This window comes from Diaporthe amygdali (genome assembly GCF_026229845.1).
Source record: "Diaporthe amygdali strain CAA958 chromosome Unknown NODE_20_length_815715_cov_65_842320, whole genome shotgun sequence".
Lineage (NCBI taxonomy): Eukaryota > Fungi > Ascomycota > Sordariomycetes > Diaporthales > Diaporthaceae > Diaporthe > Diaporthe amygdali.
Genome location: NW_026517040.1, coordinates 188,936 through 213,564, shown reverse-complemented (window position 1 = coordinate 213,564; position 24,629 = coordinate 188,936). Strand labels below are relative to the sequence as shown.

Here is a 24,629-nt window from a genome sequence, read left to right as displayed (position 1 = left end):
CCGGAGTTCCCTAGTCCCAGTCACGATCTCGGTCTCATGGAACTGCCAGGTTGGCTGATAGGCCGTCGACGGAAGAATTTGGCAGGCGTGTCGATCGCGAGGTGAAGACGGTACCGTGCCAGATAGAGAGAAAGAGAGGCCTAGTGCCCCGTCGCCGGCGGGAGATATATGGACAGGTGGATGCGCAACGCCACTTGACCCGCCTGCGAGTCTGACTGCATTGAGCCGTGGCAGGGCCGGTGTCATGGGCGACGATCATGAATGGACTCGGCGGTCCTATGTTGGGCTCGACCGTCACAGCATGATGGCGGCAAGTCTGGACGAACATTCCACACCACACACCGGCTGTGACGACATGCTGTCCCGGGTCGTGTCCGGCAACAGGGTGTGCCCTTACTGGAAGCAGCAATGATTCGACCACTCACCCAACAATGGCGATATCTTGAACATGAGAAGGCCGTTTGGATCTCCTGGAGTTACTTGTGTCCCAGAGATCGACTGCTCCTTGACCAGGATCGTTTTCTGTCACGCACAAGCTGACGAGAGTCGAAGCCAAAGCCAACCTTCTTGTCTTCTTCTCATCATCGACAGGCGGAGCGGACATCACCACACTGGCCCTCGGCTTCGACCCAATGCGGTTGCTTTGCTTACACAGTGTGGGCTGGGAGGGATCCTGGGTTTGAAAGTCCTACCAGGACGGTTCACGTCTCCTTCCCAACCCTCCCTCCTCCCTCCTACACGCACAGTCCTTGGTCAATCGACCATCAGCCCTATCGGCCGGTCAGACACACCCACAGCATTCTCTGGTCGACAACGGCAGCAATGACAACGTTACCGTCTTACCTGCAGTTTCCTGAAGTGTCTCTAGCCTGGCAGACCACGTACTGTGCTGCCCACGCCGAGCTTCCGTGCTGCAACCTTGCCTAACAGTTCTGCATAGTAAGACCACCTTGTGCTACACAGAGAATGTACTGTTAGCTTGGCTTCAAGCAATTGGGCTCTCCAGACACTGCCGAGTCTGCCTTGCCGACTGATCCCCGCCATTCTCCATTGGCTGAGACCTGCATCCTGCCAGTCTGCCAGTCCGCACGGGTCCAGCAGACACACACACACACACACACCCACGCACCACGTACACACCCACGCCCAAGGCAGCCAGAGAGTACCCAGCCCGGCCGGCCAGCCTACCTGACTACCATTACGCCTACGCAGCAAAGGCAGGCTCTGGTGGTGGTTCGCCCAAGAATCCTCCAAAGTCCTCCAAGTGGAGGGGGCCCTGCACAGAAAGGCGGGCGCCCGCCCACGCACTAGGGTGCAGCTGGGGTCGTACTGTACTGTACCGTAGTCTCGTGTCCTACATACCTCTCTCTGCCCGCCCTCCGAAGTCCTACCTAGGAATCAGTAGGCTAGGACAGGACACACAGGAACAGGAACGGGAACAGGAACCCACTCTTGCCTGCTCTGCCGGCGCCTTGCCTAGCACCCGACTTTCTGGAGCCTCATCGACTTGACTTTCGCCCGATTCCACAATCATGGCCAAGTTGTGAATGAATGACTTCTCTGTCCAGTCTTCGCGCTCCAGAAGACAAGACCTGCTCCGCGCCGGGCCGCTGCGCCAGACACCACCCCAACACTGCTGCCCATTCGCCTCCACCTCGACCTCCGCCTTCACACCGGAACAGAGGACAGAAACCTTCCTTGAGCCGCGCAAAGTTCAACCATGGGGTCGGAAAAGAAGGACGGGCCCTTCGTAGGCCCCTCCGACGCACGCATGCCTTCGCTTGCGGCCATGGACCGCTTCCACTGGACCCGCTCTCCACGCCCTCAGTATTCCCCGACATCGTCCCCGGACCCGGCCTCGACTTCGAAGGACGTATCGTCCGATATGTCCATGTCCTGCGTCACCCGCGGAACCTCCCGGGATGATTGCTCCTATTCGCGGTTTCTGGCGTGGGCTGCCATCCAGCGCAATTCCTCTCGCTTCATGAGCTCCAGCGACAAGTTGTCATGCCCCCTGATAAGATGCAGGAAGCAGTTGCCGGACCATGAGAGCATGCTGAAGCACCTTGCCTCGTGCCCTCAGCTGCCCACCCGAGAGTACTGGTGCTACGACCACATGCGAGTCGAACACTTCGACGATGCGAAATGCAGGCGCTGTATCAGCCATCCCTCAAGGAGACGGAGGATGCTTTCAATGGCCAAGGGCTTCTTTTCGACCCTGGGCCACAAGTCGAAACGCGCTTCAGAACTCGACTTCGATGTTGAGGACTCCACTGCGGTAGCACCACCGAGTTATTTTGAATCGCTGAACTTTGATCCGCCGGCCGAGCCAGAATTGTCGTCAACCGAAATCCTAGAAATCGATTCAACCGAGGTCGTGGTCCCGCAGGCTCCAGCCGATGTTGGGCATATCATCGCACCAAACGCCCTGGAACTGGACGCTAATACCACAATACCTGCGCAGTCGGCGATGGATTGGCAACCAGCGCTCTGGAACGTTTCGCAACCGAGCACCAAGTTCACCTCTGCCGTTCCATCGTATGAAAGCCTATCTGCCAAACAGCCAGCTTCATATTCACAGGACGCCTCGCAGTACGGCCAGCCGAGCACGCGGCCAGTTCCAGCTGCTTCGCGAAGCAAGCATCTCTCGCCCAGCTCGTCTGTGAGGTCCACAACTAGCACGATGAGTAACGTCAGCAACATCAGCTCCATCACAACGGCTTCGTCCTTATGGAGTACTCCGTCAACTGCCTGGTCGGGCTTCGAGACAAACTTGACATCTCCGCCCACGGGACTAATCAGTCCCGTTGATATGTGTCCTGACGATGGGTTCCATGATCTGATCAAGCAATGTCCATCTGATCCACTGGGCATGCTCCCAGAGTTACCAGAACTTGAGGCTGACATCCCAGCTATGCCTGAGCTGTCGTCTGGCGACTTCTTCTCTTTCGATACTGAAATGACCAAGCTATCCTACCCGGACAACTTTGTGCTTGAGGAAGAGACAGTCGAGCCACTGGCGGTTCATTCAAAGGAGCCCGAAGGTCCAGCTCTTCTTCAATCCGAGACAAGGTCCCTCGTTGCTTCTGCATGGGATGCTCTACAAGAGCACATTGTCTCCTCCGCAGACAAAATCCAACACATTCAAAACAACCCTTTGGCTGATCAGCTGAAATTACTCTCAGCCAAGACCATTGCGCAAAGAGGTTTCGCGAGTCTGCGCAGCATCTTGGAGTCCCGTCCGCCCACGTCCCCATTGGACACGCTATGCTTGCTTCACGTCATCTACAGTTTCGCTCTTGTGGTGTACGCAGACGATGCGGCACCTCGATCCAGCGATTTCTTTGCTCAGTCATTACTTTATTCGACTTGGTTCACGCCGGAGAGCCAAAAGTCTTATCGGCAGGTGGTGCAGGCAATTTGGCAGCCAGGTGAAATGACCACTGCACAGTTGGAACGACTCAAAGCGACCCAGGCTTTGCACACAAGTTCGTCACGCAGTGTGAAGGGCAAGGAGCGGGCGACGAGACCGTCCGGCAGTGTCTCTGAACCTCCGGACCCTCTTGTTACGACGGCGCTGCACTTTTTAGACGGTATGTTCTGGTCCTTCCGCGCGGCATCTCTTTTGAGTTGGCTTTTCCCACCGAGAAGACATTGACTGATGATCTCTTTTCATGTAGAACTGGAGATTTCAGCTGTACTTGGTCCCTCGTCCGAATCCCTGGCTTCTGATCTTCGTGCAAGACATTCACAGGACAACACCGACATGACCCAAGTTGGCGGTCCGGTTGCTGAGAATGTCGCTGGCCTGATAAATGCATTGAGTATCCTCGTCAACCATTACCATGAGGTGGATGGCCTGATTGCCGAGTTGAGCAACGTAAACCAGAGCATCAGCGATGGCCGAATTCTCTCAACCCGCCGGTTCGAGCTAGAAGCACTTCAGGCCGGACAGGTGAGTGCTCATTGTTCCCATATCGAAGCCTTGGTGATGACAAAAACACTAACACCAAGATAACAGAGTTGCATCATCCCCGTTCAATACTTTGACAACTTTGTCCCAATGGTTCGCAGCCTTTGCAATCCTATCTACGAACTTGACAGCAACCCAGGGGCTCCTCAGCGCCACCATTACTACACGCTCAGCATGGCATTAAGTGAGGCTCTTATCGTGGAGCTGGACGCAGCGCCATTGGATACTGGTGGAATTTCTGAACTCGAGTCTGACGATGACGCCCTCTTCGACTGTCTGCTTGACTCTCTGACTCCCAGTTTGACGGATGACTTCATTATGGACATGGACATGGACATTGAAACGCAACCTTTGTTAAGCTTGGAACGAACAGAAGATTCGAAGCCGCTCACCGTCGAAACGACTACACACAACTCTACACCTTCGGAAGGCAACACAACGGCTTCGAGTACTGAAAGCCCGTCTAGCTCTAGCCTTCAAGTCAAGAACGCTCTTCAGACGCCGGTGTCCCCTACCTCGCCACCGCAGCAAAAGCCCGAAATGGCAGATGCATGCTGTGAACTCTGTGGCTACCGACCAAAAGGAGACCCTAGGTGGTTCCACGGTTCCATGGCCAAGCACAAGAAGACGCAGCACTCGACAGAGCCGCCCAAGATCTACAAGTGCCCGTACCCAGGATGCACCAGTGCCTACAAGAATCGGCCGGACAACCTGAGACAACACCAGATAGAGAAGAACCACTTCTTGGAAGGCCATGACGGCACAAGTCGGAGGCCGAGCAAGAGAAAGAAGATGGCATCGTGAAAGCTAAGCACAGCTTGTTCTCTCAGGCCAGCGTTGGCGGCGGTGAGATCGCCCCCATGTGGTCTTTACGATTCCGAATGTATATATGATAGATGACTTGTTTTTAATATCTCCGAGATACCACTGCTGCATTTGTATATATCAATGGGTACTTATAGGAGGATTGGCATTGGGCGCATCGAGGTGTTTTTGACAGATTAAGTGTTTTCTATGGATTCGGAACGGCTTGGGTCAGGGACAGGAACTCCAGCTTGTGCATGAAAACCTGCGAATAATTAAGCGAGCAATTTCACAACTAAAACTTAGAACAAGACAGCAAATCGTGGAATGACTTTGACGGCTCAAAGTGTTAATTTGCAATTTGTTCGCATAAGTGAGATATGAGCCACCACAAAGTGCAGTAGGCAGCGCAACTTCACTGTCCACGATGCCGAGCCGAGCCGACGACATTTGCTTGGGTCCACACAACTTGGCGTCGCCAGGAACTTACACTACAGCGACGTAAGTAGTATGAGACAAGTAAGACCTGGTCACTGTTTAAGAGTCTAGACACGATTATACTAAAAAACCTTCAACCCTTGATCTGGACGTTCTTTTGAGCGATATTGCAAATATACAAACACAGACATCACACCACGCCAGCGGGAGCCAAGGGAACGCTTGGGAAAGACAACAACACACACGCCACCACTCCCAGTCCGCAACAAGGTTGCAATCCGAAAAGCACCACCACCAATATGGCAGCCAACTCACCTCTCCCACGCATCTGCGTTCTAGGCTCTCTCAACATAGACCTGGTGTCCTATGTTCCTCACCACCCCGCCCCCGGCGAGACGCTCACCTCCAACTCCTTCACCGTATCTCCAGGCGGCAAAGTGAGTGCCCAGCCACAAACCTGTTTCCTTGTCCCATCACGAATTCTTTAGCTCTCTCCTCGCTTTTTCCATATCTGACACATGCCCACAGGGAGCCAACCAAGCCGTAGCATGCGCCAAGCTCTCGCGCTCGCAGCCCGCACCGGGCAGCCGCGCCGATGACGCCTCGGCCGCAGCCCACGTGGCGATGGTGGGCGCGGTAGGCGCCGACACGTACGGGCAGATGCTGCAGGACAGCCTGGCGTCGCACGGCGTGGACGTCGGCGGGGTGACGGCGTCGGCGGCGCTCAAGACGGGCATCGCCATCATCATCGTCGACCAGCCGACGGGCCAGAACCGCATCGTGCTGAGCCCCGAGGCCAACCACCAGGGCATGGCGGCCGCGCACTTTGGCGCCGCCGTCGCGCCGCGCGTCGGCAGCCCGGACCTGCTCATCATGCAGCTCGAGGTCCCGCTCGACACGGTCCTGCTGGCGCTGGCGCGCGCCCGCGACCTCGGCACCCCCGTGCTGCTCAACCCGGCGCCGGCCGTCAAGCTGCCCGACGAGGTGTACCGGGGGCTGGCGCACCTCGTCGTCAACGAGACCGAGGCGTCGCTCCTGTCGGGCCTGCCGGTCGAGAAGCTGGACACGGCAGAGGGGTGCGCCGAGGTCGCCGCGTGGTTCCTGCAGCGGGGCGTCCAGACGACCATCATCACGCTCGGCGGCAGGGGCGTCTACTACAAGTCAGAGGCGGCCGAGGGCCTGCTGCCCGCTGAGAAGGTCAAGGAGGTCGTCGACACGACGGCCGCGGGGGACACGTTCGTGGGCCAGTACGCGCTTGAGGTGGTGGGCAGCAAGGGTGGCGCCTTTGACCTCGAGGCTGCGGTGCGCAAGGCGAACAAGGCGGGTGCCATCACGGTGCAGAGGAAAGGCGCAGCGGCTAGCATTCCATGGAGGGATGAAGTGGTATGATACCGATAGCATGAATGCATCAAATTCACGGATATTCGCAACGACGAGCCAAAGCTTGACTTCACTATTCAATTTCCTTGAAGAGATCCCTGGATTCAATGACTCTTCTGAACTCCAAATCATAAAAGTGAATGAAATTCCAGGGACTACAACATGTACCGAAAGCCTTTCTCCCTACATACACTCTTATCACTCGTGAACAACCTCTCTTCTTCTTGTAGAGTCCCCCACCCGCCGTCCATATCGAAGCGCTGGTTCGCTCTCGCGAGAAATGCCCTCAAACCTAGAGCCAAAACCGCAACGCCAAACATGGCCGCAGCGCAGATACCCATGCCGCCGGTAAACCATGGCCCATCCGTCTTCGGGTACAGCCTCGTCCCGATGAGCGGACCCGTCTGCCCTATCACCTGCATGAGTGCGAACCCGGCACCCTTGTGCGCCGCGCCCCGGGAGTTGTTGACGTTCCAGGCGATAGTCAGGACGACGACACAGAAGAACCCGGCCGCGGCCGGGTAGATCGCTAGATACCTTGCCATGTTGAGCCCCTTGCTAGCCCTCGAGTCGGGCCCAACCATGTCGCTCAAGGCGTGACTGAGCGCGAGGAACGCATACCCCAGCGCCGAGGACAGCGCGCATACTGCTATGAAGTAGGCTCGCGACTCTAGGGCGTCGGACGCCTTTGCCACAGCAAGCACGGCGATGAAGGAGATCAGGTAAGGGGGCACAGAGAGGGCCTGGGACTCCACGGCGGTATGTCCCATCTGTGTGAGGATGGAGGGCAGAAAAACCGGGAGCGACGAGTAGGCTATGTTGGTGAGTAGGAAGATGCCGGCCGTCGTCCAAGGGACCGGGTCGCGGAGCACCCTACAGACATCATTGCTCCACCGTCGCCGCTCTCTTCCCACAGTCGAGGGCTGCCTCTCGCCGCGCTTCTCACCTGTGTGGTCGTGCGAGAGGCGCACCCTTGCGATCTTCTTCTCGCGCCTGGTGAGGTATGTCGCCTTCTCAGGCGAGTCTGGGATGACCCTCCAAGCAACTGTGGCGACCAAAACGGCCGGGAAGCCCTCGACGAGGAAGAGCAGCCTCCACGGTGCGATGGGTCCGTTCTCGCCGAACTTGGTAATCAACCACGCCAGGGACGAGGCAAATGTGGTGGCAAGCGGCGCAGCTGATTCGATTGAACTTGACTGTCAGCACTGGAGCCCGCCAACCTCACTTCCGCCAGCAGAGGTCACACCTTACCGGAAATGAAGATGGCGGTCCTCAGCGCCAGCTCCTCCCGACGGAAGAAAGAGCTCAGGTAGATCGGAATCCCCGTGAAGCCCGCCTCCCCGACGCCCAGGAGGAAGCGCAGGGCGATCAGCACGGGGTACGACGTGGCGACGGCCTGCAGCGAGGCCACGGCGCCCCACGAGAGCACGATGCCGCTCACGTAGACGTGCGCCGGGACGCGGCTCCAGAGCAGGCTCATCCACTCGAACGCGATGTACGCGATGTAGAAAGAAGCCAATGCCCATCCGTAGTAGGCCGTCCCAACAGGCCCATCCTTCGTGGCCCCGGTCGTGCGCCGCACGAGGTCGTCATCCATGCCTGCGATGTAGGCATTTCCGATGTCTATTCTTAGATCGTCAGCTTTTTGTTCTTCTTCTTGAGATCGTCCCAACCCCAACAGACTTTTGCCCCCAACGGAGAGATCAGATGAAAAGGGCACTTCTTGACTGGAGGCTTTGGGTCTTGGCTGGTTGGGGGCCCGAATGCAGGAACCAGGAACGGGATTCAGGAATAAGCCACACTTGACTAGCAAGATGGAAGAGGAGGGTAAGACGGACTCGACCGGTCAAGGAAGCTCAGCATGTAAAGGAACGCTACGAAGAGTACCAGGCGCCGGTCGAACTTGCTCACGACCGCACGCTCTTCCTCGGGAGTGTAGATGAAGGCATTCCTGAGGCGACGGTCGCGGGTGCCGTCTGTCGCCCGCGAGCCCCGTTCGACATGTCGATGCAGCTCGTAGGCTTCGTCGCCATCCTCGCTGCTGCTGCTGCTGCTGCCGCCGCCGAGCAGAGGGTCCATAGCCAAGCCCAGGTGCTCCTCGCCCAGGCCGTTATCGCTGGTGCTGCCGCTGCTGCTCTCAGGGGTGAGGCGGTCGAGCCCAGGCGACGGAGATGAAGAAGGATCGCTGGGCGGAAGTCCGTCTGCCCCCCGAGACAAAGGCAATGAGTCCATCCCCTCTATTGCTAGTCAGACGCTAAACAGACAAGAACAAGAACGAGCGTGGTGAGGGGCAACGCGCAGCGAAATCAATCACGGCCTGGTGATGCCGCCATGGCAAGATCCATTCCAGGGCTGCTGGGGAGTCAAACACCCAGGTGATAACGACGGTCAGGTCAAGGAGAGCGCCGAGCTGGGGTTGAAATGAGGTGGCCCACGCCTCCACACACCGATCAGCGGTTCCCGATTTGGGACGGCGTCTGGCCCGGCTGGTGTGGTGGCTTTTGGTGCACTAAAACAACACAGCTTAGCCAGATCCGATTGAACGCCGGTAGGTGACACCCGTTTCAGTTGGATTATTGTTGCGCTCTTGTCACGCCGTCATTTCATGGAGGCATGGCGGAGCGGTGACGCCGACCAGGGGTGTATTTTGGCGAACCAAGACTACAATTGGACATGCTCCTACCAGACGCAAGGTCGTTCATTGTAGGCACACTGATCTGCTGAGCTTGATAGTCCACGTGTCGAGTTCATTCACGGTCATTGGCATTGCAAGCAGAGAAATAAGTTGTTTCCTGGGCCAGAGAGCCCAATTTCATCGTCTAGATTGTCTTCTCGAGGTAGTATGTAACATCGATACAAATAGAAGGGAAATTCCCGTAGATCAGGCATATATGTCCCCGTCCATATCGGACTGAAGTTCCCACTTTACCATGTATCCATCCTGGTCCTCGATCCCAGTATACAATTGTGACGAGTTGGATATAGGAGCTCCCCAGCTCCAATGCCTCCCCATGGTTGCCCCTCGTCCCCTTTTTCATCCCCACATCCCCACGCGTGACGGTCGTCGTTCCCTTTTGCTTCGTCTTCGTGCACGCTCGTCACCTCCAGTAAGAATAATGCATTAAAAAAAAGAAATACCTCATAGCCAGATCAGGACCTAAAAAATGGCCTGTTCCTCTAAAGCCATGAGGAGATATCCAAGATAGTAGCGGGCTCTGGACGGTCCAGAGCCCGCCATGGTGAAGGCTAATAAAACATGGAACGACACACGTGTAGCCGACCGCGCTTCTACAGCGCAGTCTCTGCTTCGCCGGCTCAAGAAGTCCCCACCCACGGTGGTAAATGCACGAAGCGGACCAGAAGGGTATCGTAATTTTGAATCAGAAACAAAAGGCTGTACGAGATGCAGAAAAAAGGAGAAGATCGGGTAGATGTCCAAGTCAGGTCTGGTGTCCGGAACAAGGTCCTCAGTTCCAGCCCAACGAGTTTGCCGCCGCGACGGGTGGTGAGATGTAGGCTGTCCGTGCCGAGTTGCTCATGCCGCTTCGTCCGGTTCTGCCACTGCCGTGACTATCACGGCCACCTGCTGCTCCGTAACTAGACATGTCGCGGCTCAGGAGAGCCCCGCCCATCAGGGCCGGGCTACCGGTCTGGCGCATCGGAGAAGAACCATTGGAGACGGAGCTGGTGCGGGCGTGTGCCTGCCTCCTCCGCTTGTACCGCCGAGCAATGATGAACATGGCAGTTCCGTAAGCTGCCGAGACGACCACGGCACCCACAGCAATACCAGCCGTCTGCCCTCTCTGGCTTGCGGAGGAATCGCTGGAACCCGAGTTTCCGAATACGTCGCCACCATTTCCGCTTGAGGAAGATGTGCTGGATGAACCGCTTCCACTGTCAGTTCCGGTCGAGCCAGATCCATCAGCACCACTACCAATGATGATGCTGATAGTGGAGTCAATCTGCTGCGTGATGTTCCTCACCAGCATGTCATCCTGTTGGTATAGCGCAGATGCGGGTTGCTTGACCTGTAAGCTGAGCGTGCTGACGAGGTCCACCGGGTATGTCGCAACAGCGATGGTCGGCGTGTAGCCCTTCTTCTGGTCGTATCCTTGGAGCGGCTGAAGCCTTCTCATTTGAACAAGCCCATCGTTGGTGATACCACCCGCGTGGCGCAAAGCCTTAGGAATGCCTGACAGGACCTGAGCAGCCGCCTTAGGATGGCTGGCAATGAAAGCGTAGTTCAAGGGGAACTTGAAACCAAGCTGAATCTCAACAGTTCCGTCTGGGATCGGCAAGGTTCCGGTGTCAGGTGTAATGGCCTTTGGCAGATTGGATGGCAGCGAAGTGGCAGTCGTAGCAGTATTATCACCAGTCACGGTGCTTGTCGATGGCGCAACAATGATGGTAGTGGGCAACCAAGACTCGGAGGAGTCGGTGATTGTAGAAGTGGCGACTAAGCTGCTGCCCAAGCTTTCGGAAGACACAGTTGTGATGCTGGGTAGGACAGCTGAAGAGGTAGTCGCCTCGGTCGTAGTAAGCGAGGCAGAAGTCTCGGTCTCTGACACGGGGACTGTGGCGTTGGGCGGAAGGGTGACCGTAGTCGGCAAGCTCTCCGTGCTTGTGCCAGGCTCGGGCGTGGTCACGTTTTGGGACACAGTCGCGTCTGTCGAGGTCGGCGGCAAGATCGAGGTGCTCACACCTGATGTCGGCAAATCCGTGACTGTCGTGTTGGCAGTGATTGGGATATCGGTGCTTGTGTTGGCGTCAGTGCTGATGACTGTGGTACCATTACCAATCTCCGTCCCAGTCGGCAAAGGTGTCGTCGCGGTCGTAATGCCAGTTCCTGGCCCGGTTGCAGAGGGATCGATGGTCTGAATCGAGGACGAGGAAAGTGACGTTTCAGTAGCTGAAATGATCGTAGTGCCCGTTCCAGGACCGGTTGCGGACGAATCAATCGTAGAGGCGGTAACGCCTGTGCCTGGGCCCGTAGCTGAGGGGTCAATGCTCTGAGTGGACTGCTGAGTAGTAGTCACGCCTGTCCCAGGACCCGTTGCGGAGGGGTCGACAGTCGGAGCTGTGGTTTCTGTGGCCGAGGCTGTCTCAGAGTCTGTTCCATTGGTCGAAGTCGGAGCAAGGCCACTCGTAAGTTCGGACAGTAGGCTGCTCAACGGGAGACCGCTCGAAGACGGTGTCACAATGCCAGTGGGAGCAATGACAATGCCAGAGCTGGAGCCGGAGCTGACAAGCGAGCTGGGAGACGAAGAGCCGGTGGCACTTCCAGTTCCCACGGTACCGCTCGAAGTCGCAGTAGTAGAATCACCAGTCGATGTGGGCACTGTGTCGTCGCCGGACTGGGTGCTGGAGCTGACATTCGTGCCAGTAGAATCAGACGAGCTCGTAGTTCCGGTGGCTGATCCCGTTGCGGTCGTGGCAGACCCGGTCTCTGATGTACGACTGGTTGGCTGTACAATCGAACTGGGGATAGAGCCTGTCGAACCAACTCCATCTGTGGAAGAAGCAGTGATCTCGGACACAATGCTGCTCAGATCAGAGGTAAGAGGAAGGCCGGTCGTTGTGCCATCGGTAGCGCTGGCGGATCCCGTGGCAGATCCCGTGGCAGATTCCGTGGCAGACGCGGTGGCGGAGTCAGATGACGTTCGGCTCGTCGGCTGCACAATTGAGCTGGGAATAGAACCTGTTGAACCAACTCCATCTGTGGAAGAAGCAGTGATATCGGACACAATACTGCTCAGGATGGAGGTGAGGGGAAGGCCGGTCGTTGTGTCCTCGGTCGCGCTGGCACTGGTTTGGGACGTCTCGATCGAGCTCGCGCTTGGGGTAGCCTCCGAGGAGAGAGATGTTGTCGTGTCGGACGCCAGCGAAGCAGAAGAGACGGATGTAGTAGTCGCCGTCTCCGTCAAAGAGGACGAGGAGCTATCAGTTGCAGAGGACGGCAGCACCGTCACGGCCGAGCCGGTGTCGGTGGAGGTAGAGGTTGAAGTGACATCCTCCGTAGTAACCGTAGTCGTAGTCCCACTCGGAGAGACAATGACGGTGTCGGACGTCGTCGTGCTGGAACTGCTGGTCTCGGACTGAGTGTCGGTTGCGGTTGGTATCACGCTGGGTTCGGATACCAGGCTCGAAAGGCTCGTCAGAATGTCTGATAAGGAAAGACCCTGACTCGACGAGGAATCGGACGTGGTAGTCTCGGCAGTCGTCGTCGAGGGGAGTACATTCGCGACGGTCGTGTTGATAAACTGTCTCTTGACCTCTCGAGGAAAGTATATCTTCCGCTTGGCCACTGGTTCTGCGCTGGCGAGCGTCGAAGCAGCCACCAGCGCAGAGACCAAAAGCGACTTGGTCTGCATGCTCTCAATCTACTGGCAATTCATCCGTACCGATCGTCGAAGAGAAGTCTGCTAGGTTTTGAGTACCGGGGATTGGCGAGGGCCTAGGCAGGTGATCTCGACGACTGTCAGCGCAGGAGTCGGCAGGGTGGTGTCGAGTGCTGACGACTCACTGTCAGGAATGAGGCAAATAAACGAGTGTACTTGACAATGGGTCAAGGAGTGTAATCTATATGAGCAGTCAGTGTCTGGCCCATGCACTTCCCAGATCTGCTGCGCGCATGAATGATCCCCCAGTGGCTGTTGTCGTGACAGGGAACGAGGAACCGGTCCCAAGCCTTGTGGCTCCACCTGCTCGGCTGCGCGGAGACCAGGGAAGGAAAAGAGGGAGGAATGGCTACTGACGGTTTCTGGCCGAGCCAAAAGAATGATTGTTTGCGTTGGGGGGCTTAAAGAGCGACTTGACGAGAGACTCGTCAGAATGAGGTGAAAATTCACAGCGAAGCGGTGTCCGTGGTGGTTTGGGAATTGTTGTGGTGGGAAAGGTCGAGATTAAGCCAGGACAGACATTTGGCAGCGCAATTTCGGGAAAAGGGGGCCGTGGAGTTAGGCGGGCTAATCCTGGTGGAGATCGGCCGCGGGAGTGCAGGACGGGCCTTTGTCTATCTATCGATTGGCCTCGAAACCGCTGCGAAAGGCCGCTTGGGACAAAAGGACGATGCTGACCAAATGGATGGAATCGTCGCTTTTCGAAAAAGAAGTCGGTCGGCGGAGACGAGGAAGGAGAGGGCGGGGGGGAGGAGAGAAGAGAAGAAAGAACTGGTGTGGTGGTGGTGGTGACAAGTAAATGAAATGTCAACCAGAGTCAGTCAGTCAGCCCAGGACGAGGATACGATATAGACGAGGACAAGGCAGGACAGGCACGCGGGCACAGACAGGGACCGGGGATCTGGGAGATTGAGGAATGGGATGGGGGGTGAGCGGCGAGGAGGAGGACAAGGACAAGGAGCCCACGCGCGGGCGAGCAGAAAAGAGGAGCCGGACGGGCGAGGGATAATCAGGATTGGAGGAATGCAGGGAAACGGAAGGGAGAGAAACAGAAAGGGCCCCCCCCCTCCACCCCCGTCAGCCAGGGCAGGCTGCGCAAGGAGCAGGACCGGGGGTGGCTTTGCTGCCAAAAGCACCTAGCGCACCTTGCTCGTCTCCCACCCACCCCTTCCATGTCTCTTGGGGCACGGAACGAGGGGGCCGTCCTTATGCTCAGGTACGACGAATCTTGCAGTAAACTTTGCTGATGGTGCAGGTAGATGTGGGTAATGGTTGTGATGGTTGTGGTGGTCTCCGTCCGAAGTGTGCGCCAACGAGGTTGCAATAATGCAGGCCCAGCGGTGCATCCCAAATCCACATCCGCATCCCAATTTGTGCACCCACCCACCCAGCGTCCCAACGGGAGAGATGGCCAGAGATCACGAGAGACAGATTGGGAAAGCGCCATACCACGCCATGGTATGCCATGACTAGGACCGTAGCAGCAGGCAATCGTGGGTATCACCACCGCAGAGCACACACTCAGGGCCTGTGCTCGCCAGTGTGGTGACAAATGGCATATCCCCTCTGCCCCTATGTTGGGTTGCACTGCAATACGAAGGCAGTTTCTAGACAGACACACAGACAGATACCGAGACATAGCTTGATACTGTACGGTGCGGCGTGCCCTAAGAGAGAGGCTTGGGCACGATGCCCCACTGACGCATCATCCTTCTTGGATTCCTGAAATGATGGTGCTTCCCAAGTTGGGATACAGTCTACCACGAACAGGAACAGTAGACCCTCCTGCCATGATCCCATCCATCCTTGGAGGCTCAATGAGGGCTAGACTCAGCGAGAAGGCGATGGATAGGCACGGCGAGTAATCCTCTGGCGCGCCGCCGTGAGGACGAACCGGGCCATTGGGATGGGCTCAACAATCAGCCGCTTCGCCGCAGCCGCGCAGAGCCGACCAGAGACGGCGAGATTGCGCTCTCTTGCTCCCTCACCGTCGCCGAATTTGCTCCAACGCCGCACATTACGCCGATGGGATCGTCGTGTTGTTGGTTGGCGCGATCGATGATGTCGAACGGTGGTTCGTGGACGGGCTGGCATGTGGTCTAGTCTAGTCGAAGACCCAGACGCCCCAGGCACAGGACCCCACTGTGGTCCCGCTCCGACCATCAATCAATCCAGGCACCGTTTCTGCAAAGACAAAACGACGGACGGAATGACAGATCGGCCTGGTGTAGACAACTGAGCGCAAAGTAGCAGACAGACGGCACGAGACGGTTCGTAGCCAAGTTTCCCAGTCTCCACTTCGACTTCCAGAACCAGGGACAGAAACAGAAACAGAAACAAACGGCCGCGATCTCGGCCGTCTTTGTCAGGCTGTCAGGATGGCCGCTCATCCATGAGTCCAATTGTTGGATCGATTGTTGGAGGTGGCCGTCGACTGGTCCGTCCACGGCTCGCTTTTCCCTTCCTGTCAGGCGGCGGCCAGGGGATCGTCAGGCCGGCTGATGTGTGAGTGGCCAGAGTGCTGATCTTGTCCCCACCTCGACAGGGATGCTAAAATTAATGTTGCCGCCGTCGTGGCTTGGTCCGGCCTACAGTAGCGTCCTACCTTATGTGTGCGCGTGTGCGTGTGCGTTGTGTGTGTTTGTGTGTGTGTACGTATGCAGGTAGACGGCCACGGTGGGACAACGGCGCAGTGTATGCGTGTGCTGTTGGTACCTTTCTGTGCCGCCCAGAGCCCACCCACAGATGGGTAGTCCTGGTAGTCCAGCCGCGCGAGAGACGGCAGATCTGAGGGCGGTACAATGCCACGAGCACCAGACGGAGGCCAGGGATCTCCTCTCCACATGCATGCTAATAAAAGACAAGAGATGGCCCCAAGAGGATGCCCAGGCGTGGGTGTTAAGCCACCACGCAGGTGTGCGGCACAAGATACTAACGAGGACACATTTTGCAAGCCGCCCCATCTGCCCATCTGCCCACATCGATCCAGCTCAATCTTGAAAGACCACGAGGGCTCGCCAACAACTGCCAACGGGTAGCCACTAGTGTACCAACCGATCTCGCGACATTTGACAATTGCCGTGATGCGATGTGATGCTAAGTAAAGGCTGAATGGGGGCTGAGGTGAGGTGAGGCTAAGGGCCAACACACCGCCCCCATAGCCATCTGCTTTCAGACGACGGCGACCGAGAGCACCAACACCAGATCCAGAGTCGCTCTAGCGCTGACAGGCCAGGAGCCAGCTGTCGATAGTCTCAATCTCGACCCTGCATCATGAGATTGAATATGGGGAATCGCTGCATCCGTTGAGAGACGCAATGCAATAGCAAATGCCAAGCGCCAGGATCAGCACCAGCTGTCGCAGCGCGTGCACTCTGACCTGGGAGCAGCCCGCGCACCCAGGGGATCGCCTCGCCCGCCAAAAGCACAGGTCTCTATGTGTCAATCGTCGTTGATTAGTCGAAGATCACGCAACGGTCATGACTCCAACGCCTTTTGATGAGTTGAAATCGTAAACAACCGACCCGCGCGTCGCACGTGAACAAACGGGTACGCTTAGTTAATGACTTTGCCAGCGGGCCTCGATCCTCTCGGAATCTTGCCAACGGAGCCCGCCAACCTTGGCAAACGGAACTGAGTTTGCGCAAGGTAGTGTACACGGGCCTGGCTGGCCCGCATTCTGCCAACAGAATTGGGAGCTGCAGCCAACAGACAGCTCCTCGGGACGCCTCGCAGAGTCCGACCAACATAGCACATTGTCTGTGCCTCAGGAACATTCCCGCACAGAACTTGGGATGGTGTGGCCCTTGGTCGGTAACGCATGCAAGGCAAGGCCAGGAACGCAAGGCCGCTTGTGCCACCGGTGTTGAGCAAAATTTGATCTGCCGAAGAAAGCCCTCCCGCACCTCGTTTCGCCTAGCCCAGGTCCTAGTGATATTCAGACTAATGCCTCACCATCGCCGACGGGCTGGGAGCTAGCCAAAACGTTCAGGCCGTTTCTGCGCTTATACGGCACGTGTACGGACAGGAGAGAAAAGCTACGCGCTCTTCTTCAATTCCACAGCAGGTTGTCCTTGACATTATAGTCTGTCTCGCAGCCTCTAGCGCATGTCCCTCGGTCAATCTCATTCAGGTGCAGGTGTAGGACGCTCAAACACCGAGGCGGTGTTAGTCCGTCGACTTGTGTTGTGACCTCACTCCTAGGGGCCTCGTAAAATTCCCCAACACGACGGGCAGTGGGCAGTGGGCATTGACAGCAATCTCAATTTTCCCTCAAACAGGGCCAATGAATGCTTAGCGCTGGGGAAAGCTTCGAGAATACTCAGGAAAACCTTTGACTCTAGACGTCTGAACGTCTGCAAGTCCCGATGCGACAGGCAAAGAACATGAGATGAACCGTAAGCGGAAGGTTTAGCAGGCAGAGGCAAGCTGGCCTGGGTCAGAGCCATGGCTATAGCATGCCTGGTAGGGCAGGGCAGCCCTCGTGTTTGTGTCGAAACCCCAAGAAACCTCCGAGACAAGACGTGACAGCCACCATTCCACACCACCTGTTCGCGCGAAGAAACGCGGGAGCTCCCATCATGGCTGACGTTTCACCGAGCTCAGACGGAATGAAGAATCGGCGGGCTCACTCATTACGTCTGCGCTGCTGCTGCCGCTACACCGCGTCTCGTCACGTTAAGTAGCACTCGACTCACATGCCTGCGTTCGAGGCCTTTGTTGAGATCTGCCTCTGATCGTCGTCTTGCCCACGCACCTACCTATCTGCCTGCAGGAGGACAGGAGGGCCGCCCAAAACCAGAAAGCCTGGAATGGAACCTCGTATTTTGATGTTTTCTCGAGGGGGGGTAGAGTTGTGCTCCCCCTGAAACATCTCCTCGCTAATACCCTGGGAGGGGAATGCCCTCGCCCTCCGCCTCGTTTGACCTCGACAATTCCAGCTTAGTGCGGGTCTTTGACTTGGCACCACCACCATCCTGGGATCCACGCTGTCGCAGGTGCACCCACGTAGCCCGCGGAGCGGCGATGTCGCCTCCTCTTCGAGCGCGCGCAGCTTTTCCAGGGCGGCGAGTCCCGATATTGCAGCTCGGCGACTGTGGGAGATGCGAGCCGGCTTGCATTCCTGCCGCCTCTGCTCACGGGTGCGACGAATGGAGCATGGGAGAGGCTCGGGCTGCAGTCGGATTCCAGAGCCGTGTCATTATCGTGCTTTCCGGAGCGGCTGCTGCTGCTGGACCCGGCAGGGACCCGGCAGGGCAATGGCCTGACGGACGACCATCCGGCGTTGCCAAGCCGGGGTCGCCGCAATTTCGAGGACGCCTTCCGGGTCGGACTGGACCTGCTTTCGACAATCCGGACATGTTCCTTCGGAAACGCGTAGGAGCTTGATATGTTGCCTGGTAGAAGCCACAAGCAACAATATCTCCTGGAAGCTGAGACTCTTCCGTCTCTCGATCGGCGGCGGCATATAGATCAGATTACTCCTCCGGATACCCAAATATCTCCCAAAAGAACGAGGGCCTTGCCGGAACATTCCGTTGTACAGATTCCTGCTCTGTTTTATACTGTTTACCGAGCTCGTAGTCAATATCAACTGCCCGTAAAAATACCTCTCAGACTGATTTCTGATGCTATGCGTTGATCTGGAGCACATGCGTCCTTGGGGGCCGCTCTCATGCCAACACTTGCAGCGCTCATTCGTAACTCGCTCAGATTGGCCTGGTGCGATGGAAACTGCTTTGCACCTTATATGGCATCGTTTACCCATATAATGACACACTTGTACCAGAGCCTGCTTTCCCAGTCTACAGCGTCAGCCTCCGAGGAATTCCATCTTTGCGAGTGAGACTTACAGTAGTTGAAATGACTTGATTATTGCAAGAGAGATTGCAGCTCTCAATGGCTTTAGCCAGCCAAGTAGGTTTCGGCTTTGGCAACTTGTGATTTGGAATTGGTCTTTCTCACTATTTCAAATAAAAACACCATTGAGCGGCGGGTTTCATGAGGTCATATTCTTGTGATATTCTAAGATATTACTATCTGCTCCAGACAACACTTGATATTGTGTACTAGCCTATGCTGCCCGGAACACCAATATGAACGTCGCGTGATGCCATCGACAGCTAGGATTTAGAAATTGTGTAGAAGGGACTATTCGCATCTCAACATGTGTGTGAGAGAAACCAGGTGTGATATCTCGTATGAGACCCGAAAATGTCGTATGAGATCCGAAAGCGCTGGCAAGTCGCCCTTCTGGACATGTCTAGGGGCGGTGTGGAAGTCATCGAGGACTCACAACTCTGCCGTGTGAGTTGTCAGTTCTGTGGCTGTTCAAAGTAAGCGGAATGCCTGTATAATTGTCTGTGCAGACTGAGATTTCTCGTGGAAGCCCCGTGTCCCCCTTCGCTACCCCGGACGACGCTGAGAATCTTGCTGAAGCCTCCTCCGGTTTTGTATATGCTTGCGAAATATAGTGCTGACAACGTTGGTGCGTCTTCCATGCGGATGCATTAGCGGCCGCCAGTCTCTTGTGCTTGAAGCCAAGCCAGAATCATCAGGGGAACTGGCCCAGTCACAAATGACTGCAGGACGGTCGTCACCACAGGCGGCCTTATCGCGAGATTTCAGGGCTGCCATTCCTTCTGCCGGCGGATACTCGCTTCACAGGGCGTGTCCACTGGAACACATAAGCGGCTCGCCTATCTGGGCGAGATTGTCGACAAGAGCAGACTGCACCGACCGAGCTTCCAGCTGTGCCGAAGAGCACGACTTGCATCATGCCTGGCTGTTGTCACAAAGAGCACCATTCGGATGTACCCGCACGGTTGCCCGGATCTAAAACTCCCAGATTCGAGGCTACCTGCGTCAGTTAGCTACAGATTCAGAGAGAGATCTGGGGCAGGTGCGCACCGAAGAAGGACAGGTATCCCGCAGGTAAGGGCCCGTCTGCATCCCGTCGCCTCTCATGTAGGTGACAAGTCGATTCGGGCGGACCGGACCACGTAGCACTCAGATGCGCACCATCGCCCTTGCTCTTCTTCCATCTCATGAATAGGTCAAGGATCGTGGAGTCAGGGATAATTCGTCTCAGGGCACAACCTGATGGTTATTTGACTCTCCATAACTGATCGCACCGTGGAGACTGCACCTCATATTGGACTGATGGAGAGCATGCAGCACGACCTGGTATCATCAGTACCTGTACTTTTTGACTTTGAAGGATGAATACTTGCTGTACCAAAGAAGGCGGCCATCTCCTGCGACGCAATCAATTCTACTTAACTCCTGTCGGGTAGGATGATCAGAGATATCGTCACCTTCAGGTCAGAACACGAGCGCCACAGTGCATCAGCTCCTCATGTGCAATGACGACAGCCGAAATGCCAACAAGCGCGTCGGGCTACGTCCGATCCACGACCCCAGGAGGCATTCCCGGAAGAGCTTCCGTACGGATTTTCAGAAGTTGAGAGAGAGAGTGTGTGTGGTATGGCTGTATGGGTGGTGGATGATGGACCCATGACTGAATGTGCAAGAACAGGCGAGGACAGCCGCAAGCACGGCTCACACCAGAAGAAGGATGGCAGCTTGGCAGGAATCGACGTGGTAGTATCGAAGTTTGCCAACGCATTCTTTGCTTTTCTCAGGCCTTTCAACGCTGCGAGTAGTGTCATGTACAGAACAGAAGAAGCAAAGTTGGGTCGTTTCACGTCTGCGCGGGTGGATATTGTTCCCTATCCAGTTCTCTCCCGAAGAGAAGAAGCCTGCCGTACCTGATACCTCGGCCTGTCGTCATCGCCGGCATTGATGCAAACGCGTATCTACGACACGCACATGGGAAAGAGGTCACTGGCGGTGCAACCCCTGGGCATGAGGACATGTGCGCTTGGGGGACGCAAGTCATCGCCGTAAACCCTGAAAAGCTGCAGAATACGCGCAGGGAAGAAGGTCACGGTAAAGCATTTGCTGCGCCAGAGCGCATTGGGATCCTGCCCATAGCCAGTGATCTTTGATCTGTCAGACCGAGCAAGAGCCGCTGACTATCGCAACACCTTCCGCCTGCCGGTCTAAGGCGGCCGGGAAGATTACCAAGTTGATCAATGGCAGGGGCTGCATTGCGAAGGACATCACATCACATAGCCTATCATGTGCTTCACCACCGAGCTCTTGCGCAGTCGCTACCGCAGAAAGAGGCATGTGTCCCGGGCTCAGCTTTGCGCCCATGGCGGCCCGGCTCAATGGGCACTTTGTCAGCTCGTCCACACGCTGAGGCCCGGGGCAATGAAAGGAAGGCCCAGCTCAGGTGGATGTGCATTCGTCCGTCTGCCCGCACATCCGTTCAATCCTTCCATCGGGAGAGGAAAAGAGCGAGAGAAGCCCCACGGCTAACCCCGCCTCGCGATCTGCTGGAGGGGTCGTCGCGATCGGAGGGGCAGAAGGGGGCAGGGAACAAGCTGTTTCCAGCTCGTTGCGACAGCACCCTAGCCACAAGTGTCCTTGGCACTTCACCCCTTTTCGTTTGCCAGTTTCCCAGGTGAGCTGCCACAGGTTCCAAGCTTGGGAAGAGACGAACTGTGCTACCTACCGTATTGTACGTAGGAGCCGAGCGTGTGGGCGTTGCAGTGGGCAGTGAGGCACGGAGTTGGAGTTGGTGGGACGACGAGAAGACTGGCAGGCAAGCCAAGTGCACACACGATGCTTCTTCTCGCAAGAAGCCCCTGTGCTGGCAGCCTCGTTGTGATGCGACTCGTCAGTTGTCCCTGTTGGCGGAATTGTGGATGCGGTGCAAGGTATCCAGACCTTAGCACTGCTTAGGTATTCAGACCCCAGGATCGCCGGCGTCATCGGCACCTAATGAGGGACAGGCCAGCAGCCAAATGTACCGCCTACATGATGCCTTGGTCAGGGGGTGACGTCTAGGTACTGTGGTACCTCGTGGCCCTGCAGGCGCAGGTGGCATGCGAAGTAGCTGCACCTGCGGGTAAGGTCGCCCATAGATCGAGGCTCAACTTTACCGAGTCAATCCTCACTCGTTCCACCGGCGGCCCTGGATTGCGGAAGGCGGTACTTGCATTCACATCACCTTGGCTCCAGCTTGCTGAGATGCGTTCCATTCCATTCCAACTGCCCTTGCCTTGCCCTGCCGCGAGCGAACTCACTTTGGGCCGGAATCCCCCTCCGATATAAAAACCCTCCACACGACCCACAACCCATCCCCTCCGCCTCCGGCCTCCACAGTAGACTCTCAAGCTCTTCAAACCCCTCGTACAAAAAGGCAGCTCGGCAAGCTCAGCTTCGACTTACTCGTCACTAGCCGACACGTACACACGACACTCCTATCGACGTCATTGCAACCAACACAACCAGGTCAGCAATACACCTCTGTCTCTTCTGTCTTGCACACTATAATTTATCTTGTTTACTTACTTGCCAATCTCTAGATATATATTCAGCCAAAATGGGTGTCACCGTTCAACATCACGAGGAGGGCACCGGCGCACAGCCCACCCCTGGACAGACTGTGACCATCGATTACACTGGTTACCTCAAGGACGAATCTCAGCCCGACAACAAGGGCAACAAGTAAGACCCCCTCCTTCCAACACATCAATCAAAGGCGTATACGACCGATTCTGACACAACTGCGCTTCCAGGTTCGACAGCTCCATCGGCCGTGGTGATTTCGTCACCAAGATCGGTGTCGGCCAGGTCATCAAGGGTAAGTGGCCACCTGTCTAAGCTGTTCTTGCCAGGTTCAATATGCCTCTAACAGATTGAACAGGATGGGATGAGGGTGTCGTCCAGATGAAGGTCGGCGGCAAAGCCACTCTTAACATCTCCAGGTAAAGCGCCCCGTTCTCCGCCGGTGTCCAAAAACGCTAACTGACATTGGCACAGCGACTATGGCTACGGTGCCCGGTAAGAACCCCTGATGCTGGGCCTGAAGAGCTTCACAAGTGAAAGGCTCACGCTTTCGCCTATATACGCTCCTGCACTCACTAGTCTTACTTTCATGGATGTTCTCATACTGACGCCTTCGCTAGCGGTTTCCCTGGACACATTCCCCCCAACTCGGACCTCATCTTGTAAGCTGACCACCCAAAATGGCTGGACATAACGTACGGGAACTAATACCTTTGCACAGCGATGTCCACCTCAAGAACGTCCAGTAGATGGAATGGGTGAAGCTCATTGTCAAGTCGGGAACGCTCAGAACGAGAGCATACGGAAATGAACTTATATATAGTTTAGACACTCGCTTGATCCTTAGTGGAAGGGCCGAGAATGAATGCTCCCGCGCGAGTTTGACACCCAAGTAGACATTCCTATCATACCTATGCAATGTGCCCCATGCCTGCCATCCTTTATGAATGCTGCTTCAAGCCGGTGATGAAGGTTTCACCCGGCTCCTGAGGGTGACGCTGCTGGCGTGTCCAACAGCACACGGCCAGAAAGTTACTATCTAGAAGCGAATTTGCGATGCCCCAGCGACAACAGCTCCCTGGTGAGACGAGATCTATACTGTATCGGAATCTGAATACGCTAGTCATTTTTTTATGTGCATTGCTCTGTGCTTGCGGAGAACATGTCTTCCAGAGGACGCAAGACAGGGGCAAGGTTGCCATTCAAACACAATGAACAGACTACTGGGTTCGGCCAAGCTTACCCAGCAGCGCCAGGGTCGAAGAGAGGTTTGTCTGTCCATCAAACACCCGTACAGTTCGACGATGTTTCTCGAAACGGCATTGTGCATGATCTTGCCCAACAACCAGCCGGCTAGCCACCTGGGGAACAACTGAGATCGCGGAACATCTGGCACAGCTGGTCTCGTCACAGGCCGTCGCACATTCAGGGACACACCGGGAGAGATTTGCTCGCTTCATCAGGCTAGGGCCTCCAGTAGGAAGAATCTACCTGGGACGACGGGATACGTGCGAGGCCACAAGCCCTTGGTGGCACCTTTGCGTGGAGGTCCTCGGGAGCACTGGGCTGTCCCGGACGCGGGACAAGCGATCTTTGAGACACTGTTCCATCGGCCCACCCGGTGGAACATGACGGAATGGAACAGATGGTTGATAATCGGACTCTCCGGGCTGAGGCCGCTGGAGGAAGTGAGTGAGTCACCTGTGCGAGGGCTTCGAAGCGGGCGGTGCTTGTCTTCCTCAGAGTAGACCATAACAGAGCTTTACCCTCAGGCAGTCTGGGTAGATTGGCACAGAGGCAAATTACAGTATTCCCTGGATGGTTACTGCCCACCATTAAGCTACCGAGGAAGAATACCTCGCGATCCAGTTACTCAGTCTTGGGATACATGTCTTGGAATCGGACCTCTGTCTCATGTAATAGTTACTTCTATATAAGTGACCTTAGATGTGGGCATGGAACAGCAGGTGAGCCAACATATTGAGGGATTCTGATCCAAGACAGGCATTGAAGAGATCAATAGACTGCGAAGTAGTATGTCTCCATTGCTCGAAGAGATCCGTATATCTATATGTCTATATGCATGGGAACAAAATATCCCCCAATGCCCACTGCTGACAGAGGCAGTAGCAGCTGCCCACCTCTTATAAATCACGGGTACCAAGCAGTGCATAAGTCATCGGTTTCGCCTCCCATGAACGGTAGCTTCAGGTGAT

The 24,629-nt window shown here is 56.1% G+C and overlaps 7 protein-coding genes across 7 annotated transcripts; 5 read left to right on the top strand and 2 right to left on the bottom strand.

Annotated features, from left to right (window-relative positions):
- Nucleotides 1-1,720: 1,720 nt before the first annotated feature.
- J7T55_012597 (uncharacterized protein) lies at nt 1,721-4,777 on the top strand (the record flags this gene model as incomplete). Its single annotated transcript, XM_053145243.1, has 3 exons — nt 1,721-3,593; nt 3,681-3,955; nt 4,022-4,777. The coding sequence occupies 3 exons, from the start codon at nt 1,721-1,723 to the stop codon at nt 4,775-4,777; spliced, it is 2,904 nt and encodes a 967-aa protein (XP_052991990.1).
- A 737-nt stretch (nt 4,778-5,514) lies between these two features.
- Nucleotides 5,515-6,604, top strand: J7T55_012596 (uncharacterized protein; the record flags this gene model as incomplete). Its single annotated transcript, XM_053145241.1, has 2 exons — nt 5,515-5,652; nt 5,744-6,604. The coding sequence occupies 2 exons, from the start codon at nt 5,515-5,517 to the stop codon at nt 6,602-6,604; spliced, it is 999 nt and encodes a 332-aa protein (XP_052991989.1).
- Nucleotides 6,605-6,750: 146 nt separating this feature from the next.
- On the bottom strand, nt 6,751-8,827 carry J7T55_012595 (uncharacterized protein; the record flags this gene model as incomplete). Its single annotated transcript, XM_053145240.1, has 3 exons — nt 6,751-7,772; nt 7,847-8,218; nt 8,434-8,827. 3 exons carry the CDS (start codon nt 8,825-8,827, stop codon nt 6,751-6,753), a joined length of 1,788 nt encoding a protein of 595 aa, XP_052991988.1.
- Nucleotides 8,828-10,062: 1,235 nt separating this feature from the next.
- On the bottom strand, nt 10,063-12,966 carry J7T55_012594 (uncharacterized protein; the record flags this gene model as incomplete). Its single annotated transcript, XM_053145239.1, has 1 exon — nt 10,063-12,966. The coding sequence occupies one exon, from the start codon at nt 12,964-12,966 to the stop codon at nt 10,063-10,065; it is 2,904 nt and encodes a 967-aa protein (XP_052991987.1).
- A 4,926-nt stretch (nt 12,967-17,892) lies between these two features.
- J7T55_012593 (uncharacterized protein) lies at nt 17,893-18,373 on the top strand (the record flags this gene model as incomplete). Its single annotated transcript, XM_053145238.1, has 2 exons — nt 17,893-17,943; nt 18,005-18,373. The coding sequence occupies 2 exons, from the start codon at nt 17,893-17,895 to the stop codon at nt 18,371-18,373; spliced, it is 420 nt and encodes a 139-aa protein (XP_052991986.1).
- Nucleotides 18,374-20,357: 1,984 nt separating this feature from the next.
- Nucleotides 20,358-21,002, top strand: J7T55_012592 (uncharacterized protein; the record flags this gene model as incomplete). Its single annotated transcript, XM_053145237.1, has 3 exons — nt 20,358-20,454; nt 20,531-20,684; nt 20,732-21,002. 3 exons carry the CDS (start codon nt 20,358-20,360, stop codon nt 21,000-21,002), a joined length of 522 nt encoding a protein of 173 aa, XP_052991985.1.
- Nucleotides 21,003-22,447: 1,445 nt separating this feature from the next.
- Nucleotides 22,448-23,162, top strand: J7T55_012591 (peptidyl-prolyl cis-trans isomerase fkr-3; the record flags this gene model as incomplete). Its single annotated transcript, XM_053145236.1, has 6 exons — nt 22,448-22,572; nt 22,644-22,708; nt 22,772-22,832; nt 22,888-22,908; nt 23,034-23,075; nt 23,135-23,162. 6 exons carry the CDS (start codon nt 22,448-22,450, stop codon nt 23,160-23,162), a joined length of 342 nt encoding a protein of 113 aa, XP_052991984.1.
- Nucleotides 23,163-24,629: the final 1,467 nt, after the last annotated feature.